The sequence below is a fragment of the Engystomops pustulosus genome, chromosome 7 (genome assembly GCF_040894005.1).
Source record: "Engystomops pustulosus chromosome 7, aEngPut4.maternal, whole genome shotgun sequence".
Classification (NCBI taxonomy): Eukaryota; Metazoa; Chordata; class Amphibia; order Anura; family Leptodactylidae; genus Engystomops; species Engystomops pustulosus.
Window position 1 is genome coordinate 5,986,024 of NC_092417.1, and position 7,483 is coordinate 5,993,506.

At 44.5% G+C, this 7,483-nt stretch overlaps 1 protein-coding gene across 2 annotated transcripts in view; it reads right to left on the minus strand.

Moving 5' to 3' along the window:
• The window catches only part of KCNN3 (potassium calcium-activated channel subfamily N member 3), a 126,530-nt gene extending 123,107 nt beyond the window's left edge, over positions 1-3,423 (minus strand). Inside the window, exons 1-2 of one of the 2 annotated variants that reach the window (XM_072114530.1) lie at positions 3,190-3,423; positions 2,206-3,059 (exon numbers count right to left, since the gene is read on the minus strand). In XM_072114530.1, the coding sequence (XP_071970631.1) occupies positions 2,206-2,979 (774 nt within the window). In that variant the 5' untranslated portion in view covers positions 2,980-3,059; positions 3,190-3,423. Of the gene's footprint in view, positions 1-2,205 lie in introns of both variants that reach the window. The other variant, XM_072114531.1, reaches the window with a different exon arrangement.
• Between the last annotated feature and the right edge of the window lie 4,060 nt (positions 3,424-7,483).

The window sequence follows — 7,483 nt, forward strand, 5'->3', positions numbered from 1 at the left end:
ACTTCCCTGGCATCTCCTTATACCCTCCACTTCCCCGGCATCTCCTTATACCCTCCACTTCCCTGGCATCACCTTATACCCTCCACTTCCCTGGCATCTCCTTATACCCTCCACTTCCCTGGCAGCACCTTATACCCTCCACTTCCCTGGCATCACCTTATACCCTCCACTTCCCTGGCAGCACCTTATACCCTCCACTTCCCTGGCATCACCTTATACCCTCCACTTCCCTGGCAGCACCTTATACCCTCCACTTGCCTGGCATCACCTTATACCCACCACTTGCCTGGCATCACTTTATACCCTCCACTTCCCTGGCATCACCTTATACCCTCCACTTGCCTGGCATCACCTTATATTCTCCACTTCTCTGGCATCACCATATACCCTCCACTTCTCTGGCATCACCTTATACCCTCCACTTCTCTGGCATCACCTTATACCCTCCTTTTCCCTAGCATCACCTTATACCAGTGGTGGCGAACCTATGGCACTCAGAGGCCTCTCTGTGGGCACACGGGCGGTCTCCCAGGCACAGACTTTACCAGACATGGCTACTTCCTGCAGTCTCAGGCACTCCAAGTAGTGCCCTGCTATTTTAAAGTGACCCATCCTGTGCTGCTTGGTCCTGTCCAAAGAGTGAGAAGGTGTTGGATTGGAGCTTAAAAATTCTAGTAGCAATACATTTGTTACTGCCTAAATTGCTGTGTTGACACCTTGGGAATAGCTAGTTTTTTTTGGGTCTCATTTTGGGCACTCGATCTCTAAAAGGTTTGCCATCACTGCCTTATACCCTCCACTTCCCTGGCATCAACTTATACCCTCCACTTTCCTGTCATCGCCCCGCACACTCCACTTCCCTGGCATCTCTTTATACCCTCCACTTCCCTGGCATCACCTTATACCCTCCACTTACCTGGAATAACTTTATACCCTCCACTTCTCTGGCATCGCCCCGCACCCTCCTCTTCCCTGGCATAACTTTATACCCTCCACTCCCCTGCCATAGCCTTGCACCCTCCACTTCCCTGGTAGCACCTTATACCCTTCACTTCCCTGGCATCACCTTATACCCTCCACTTCCTTGGCATCACCTTATACCCTCCACTTCCCTGGTAGCACCTTATACCCTTCACTTCCCTGGCATCACCTTATACCCTCCACTTCCTTGGCATCACCTTATACCCTCCACTTCCCTGGTAGCACCTTATACCCTTCAGTTCCCTGTCATCACCTTATACCCTCCTCTTCCCTGGCATCACCCTGCACCCTCCACTTCCCTGGCATCACCTTATACCCTCCACTTCCCTGGCATCACCTTATACCCTCCACTTCCCTGGCATCACCTTATACCCTCCACTTCCCTGGTATCACTTTATACCCTCCACTTCCCTGGCATCAGTATACCCTTGTAGACTTTGTTATATGGGAGGGCTATGTAATGAATAGCATAGAAAGTTTGTGCAGAACATAACCATTCAGGACTCAGGGAAAGCTGGGTTAGGAGCCATAATCACTGATCCCGTTACGATCTCCCAGCTCTATGATTTCCCAGGTCTCTCTGCAGTCCCACCATATGAATAAATGATGACTGGGTGCCCCCCACATTCCCGGGCACCCCGCTTTCTTCCTCTGTTTGCTGCCAGATCTTAAGATTTGCTGTGCAGATGGAGCTCAGGGCTGAGACTTCTCCTGACTGCAGATCGGGGAGGGAGAGCTCATTGTACATTCCTCCTGCTTCCCGGGAACAAGCGGAGAATGATGCTACGAGAAGTCCCGTGTACCCCCCCTCCTCGGAGGAGATGTCTCCTGTCTCATCCCTCCATGCTTCATCATTCCCCAGACGTACAACTCATGCAGCTGCCTCCCTGACACCTGTAGCCATTTTTCTCCCAGCATCCTCTGTATAGAACGTGTATGACTATGTATGTGTGCAGATCATACCCTGCATGTGGTGGGTGCTCTGGTTACCCTCCTCTTATTCCCAGCATATGAAGTGAGCATTCAACCTACCAAGTGTCAGGCCCATTAACTCCTTCAGAGCCCAAGGCACAACCAGCCGCGGCCCTGGAGGAGTCGCTGCCTGGTCTGGAACGATTACAAGCGTGATGGCTGTTATATACCAGGAGCCATATTCTGGAACCCAACATGAAACCTTCCAACCACCCGACCCAAACGTCCTCTCCTCAGAGGTGCGGATCCTACCTTTTCGTACAACCCCCATGACAGTTCGGTCTCAATGACCATGACAACTATTCCAAACATCCCGAATATCAGCGCGTAGTCACTCAGTCTCTTCCGCTTCTCAAAAAGTGCCCTACGGTGTCCCAATTTGTATCCAATGTTTTGATGTTTCCTTTTGTTGGGTTTGGGATAGTTTGTGGCGGAGGTGTTATTGCCTGAGTGTTGGTGGTTCTGCGTGGCGTTGGGGTGGTGGTGGTGCAAATTCTGGTTGGAATGATGCTCGTCCTTTGAAGAGATGACTATCTCGGGAGCGTTGCTGGAGTTGAAGATCTGAAGAGGTTGGCTCTCGGGCTCTGAGTCTATCAGGTTCCTTCTGGAGGCACTTAGTCGGCTGAGGGGCTTCATTACCCCTCCTGTGTATTTACAGGAGCTCATGGCTATTTCGGTGAAAGGGTTGCTGTCCCTTCTGTGGACGAGAGGACTGGCTTGTCTGTGCTTGCATCCTCCGCCAGCCCCACTTGTAGACGCTGAAGTTGGAGAGTGTCCAACCAAGTGGTCACTTAAATTGAGCTGGCTGCCCTGCCTGGAGGAAGAAGGGTGGTGGAGGACGGTGGAGTTGTTGGAAGGAGGTGCCCTGAAAGCTGATGGAGAGGACGAGTGCAACAGGCTGTGGTGGTAGCTCTGGCTCTGCAGCTGGTTCTGCACAGAGTCCCCCGATAACGGGCAGTGACACTTGGGTTCTTCGTCCATCATGTCGCCGACCCCCGAATCATGAAGGTGCCCAGAGGTGTCCATGACGGTGATGGAGGTGGTGGTGTGGATGTGATGATGAAATGCCTTCAGCCCCCCAATCCTGACCCTCGCTGTGCAATATCCTACATGGAAAGGGGGTAGGAAAAAAGATTAAAGACCCCAGCCCAAATGTGCCATGCCATCCCGTCCCCCCGGTCCCCCTGAGGTGGCCAGGGCCATGAAATCCTCAGGTGTTACTTTGGCAGCTCTTACATGTCATTGTATGGGAAGGTGGTGGGGACTCGGAGCTGAGATCCTGCCTGTCTTCTCTCTCTATAGCGAGCTCCGTCTCCCCTTACCAAGCCAAGCCCATCTCCTGGCAGCCGGCTCCTATTGGCTTGTCTGGCAGCTGTGACTAAGTGATCCAGCCCTACACCGTCTCCTTAACCTCTCCACAGCTACCGAGGTGCCCAGGTGAAGCACCGGCGGGGGTCTTCCTGGCATCCAGCCCTGAGCACCGACCTCCAGTCTGTGCCTCACACCTCCTCCCATCAGTAATCTCTGCCTATTGATCAGTGCAGAAGCCTTGTCGTAAAGGAGGCGGGTGAGGAAGGGGTTAACCCTGCTCATAGGAAGCAGCATGCATATCACTAGCAGATTGCAAGCTCTTGTGATCCAGGCGGTGAATTTTCAGTATTTTATGCTGTACACACCAGCTGGAACAATTACATGGCAAGCAATGAACACATGAGGCACAGGAGTCGTGGAGTCTCCTGGATGAGGCTGAGGTCCCTGGACTATGAGGCGCCCCCATATGGAGGTCCAAGACCTCTCAGCAGTGACCCCTGCAGCCTCCTCCAGGCACAGGAGACACGTCATACCTCACGCCTCATACATGTTATCTGCTCCTTCTCCTGGTGTCTTCCATCAGTTCTGCATCGGGGGCCCCTTATCCATCGGATTATGGAAGCCATCAAAGTTTGTGTTCTCCGGCTCAGTATTTTTGCCGAGGACCGTTGCTATGGACACTGACATTTTTTCCCCATGTTATTGAGGGAGACAGAAAGTCACACGTCTGTATATGTCAGATAGGTGGCATTTCCACCATGTCCCCTGTCACATCCCAGTAATTAGTCCTGACACCGGGGGATCTACCATCAACACCTGGGGGGGAGACTGCACAAAATATCAGAAGTATAGGACAGGATATCAATATACACGGCCTGAGATTACAGCTACAACTACACATGTGCAAGACAGCACAAGACTCTGTATATATCACTAATAAATATTATATAACTACTATACTGCCCCCTATGTTCAGGAATATAACTACTATAATACTGCCCCTATGTACAGGAATATAACTACTATAATACTGCCCCCTATGTACAAGAATATAACTACTATAATACTGCCTCCTATGTACAGGAATATAACTACTATAATACTGCCCCCTATGTACAGGAATATAACTACTATAATACTGCCCCCTATGTACAAGAATATAACTACTATAATACTGCCCCCTATGTACAGGAATATAACTACTATAATACTGCCCCCTATGTACAGGAATATAACTACTATAATACTGCCCCCTATGTACAGGAATATAACTACTATAATACTGCCCCCTATGTACAAGAATATAACTACTATAATACTGCCCCCTATGTACAGGAATATAACTACTATAATACTGCCCCCCTATGTACAGGAATATAACTACTATAATACTGCCCCCTATGTACAGGAATATAACTACTATAATACTGCCATCTATGTACAAGAATATAACTACTATAATACTGCTCCCTATGTACAAGAATATAACTACCATAATACTGCCCCCTATGTACAAGAATATAACTACTATAATACTGCCCCCTATGTACAGGAATATAACTACTATAATACTGCCCCCTATGTACAGGAATATAACTACTATAATACTGCCCCCTATGTACAAGAATATAACTACTATAATACTGCCCCCTATGTACAAGAATATAACTACTATAATACTGCCCCCTATGTACAAGAATATAACTACTATAATACTGCCCCCTATGTACAGGAATATAACTACTATAATACTGCCCCCTATGTACAAGAATATAACTACTATAATACTGCCCCCTATGTACAGGAATATAACTACTATAATACTGCCCCCTATGTACAGGAATATAACAACTATAATACTGTCCCCTATGTACAAGAATATAACTACTATAATACTGCCCCCTATGTACAAGAATATAACTACTATAATACTGCCCCCTATGTACAAGAATATAACTACTATAATACTGCCCCCTATGTACAGGAATATAACTACTATAATACTGCCCCCTATGTACAAGAATATCACTACTATAATACTGCCCCCTATGTACAAGAATATAACTACTATAATACTGCCCCCTATGTACAAGAATATAACTACTATAATACTGCCCCCTATGTACAAGAATATAACTACTATAATACTGCCCCCTATGTACAAGAATATAACTACTATAATACTGCCCCCTATGTACAAGAATATAACTACTATAATACTGCCCCCTATGTACAAGAATATAACTACTATAATACTGCCCCCTATGTACAAGAATATAACTACTATAATACTGCCCCCTATGTACAAGAGTACAACTACTATAATACTGCCCCCTATGTACAAGAATATAACTACTATAATACTGCCCCCTATGTACAAGAATATAACTACTATAATACTGCCCCCTATGTACAAGAATATAACTACTATAATACTGCCCCCTATGTACAAGAATATAACTACTATAATACTGCCCCCTATGTACAAGAGTATAACTACTATAATACTGCCCCCTATGTACAGGAATATAACTACTATAATACTGCCCCCTATGTACAGGAATATACCTACTATAATACTGCCCCCTATGTACAGGAATATACCTACTATAATACTGCCCCCTATGTACAGGAATATAACTACTATAATACTGCCCCCTATGTACAAGAATATAACTACTATAATACTGCCCCCTATGTACAAGAATATAACTACTATAATACTGCACCTATGTACAGGAATATAACTACTATAATACTGTCCCCTATGTACAAGAATATAACTACTATAATACTGCCCCCTATGTACAAGAATATAATTACTATAATACTGCCCCTATGTACAAGAATATAACTACTATAATACTGCCCCCTATGTACAAGAATATAACTACTATTATACTGCCCCCTATGTACAGGAATATAACTACAATAATACTGCCTCCTATGTACAAGAATATAACTACTATAATACTGCCCCCTATGTACAGGAATATAACTACTATAATACTGCCCCCTATGTACAGAAATATAACTACAATAATACTACCTCCTATGTACAAGAATATAACTACTATAATACTGCCCCCTATGTACAGGAATATAACTACTATAATACTGCCCCCTATGTACAGGAATATAACTACAATAATACCGCCTCCTATGTACAAGAATATAACTACTATAATACTGCCTCCTATGTACAGGAATATAACTACTATAATACTGCCCCCTATGTACAGGAATATAACTACTATAATACTGCCCCCTATGTACAGGAATATAACTACTATAATACTGCCCCCTATGTACAGGAATATGACTACTATAATACTGCCCCCTATGTACAGGAATATAACTACTATAATACTGCCTCCTATGTACAGGAATATAACTACTATAATACCGCCCCCTATGTACAGGAATATGACTACTATAATACTGCTCCCTATGTACAAGAATATAACTACTATAATACTGCCCCCTATGTACAAGAATATAACTACTATAATACCACCCCCTATGTACAAGAATATAACTACTATAATACTGCCCCCTATGTACAGGAATATAACTACTATAATACTGCCCCCTATGTACAGAAATATAACTACTATAATACTGCCCCCTATGTACAGGAATATAACTACTATAATACTGCCTCCTATGTACAAGAATATAACTACTATAATACTGCTCCCTATGTACAAGAATATAACTACTATAATACTGCCCCCTATGTACAAGAATATAACTACTATAATACTGCCCCCTATGTACAAGAATATAACTACTATAATACTGCCCCCTATGTACAAGAATATAACTACTATAATACTGCCCACTATGTACAAGAATATAACTACTATAATACTGCCCCCTATGTACAGGAATATAACTACTATAATACTGCCCCCTATGTACAGGATATAACTACTATAATACTGTCCCCTATGTACAAGAATATAACTACTATAATACTGCCCCCTATGTACAGGAATATAACTACTATAATACTGCCCCCTATGTACAAGAATATAACTACTATAATACTGCCCCCTATGTACAGGAATGTAACTGCTATAATACATATATCTCTATGTGATGTAGGTCTGTCATTTTATTGCCTTTTATTACTCTGATTAGTCAGTTCTCACCTCTCATGGGGGGTTTCCTATAATTTGGGTTCCCCCTCCCTCCTCCACGCGCTCTGTGGTAT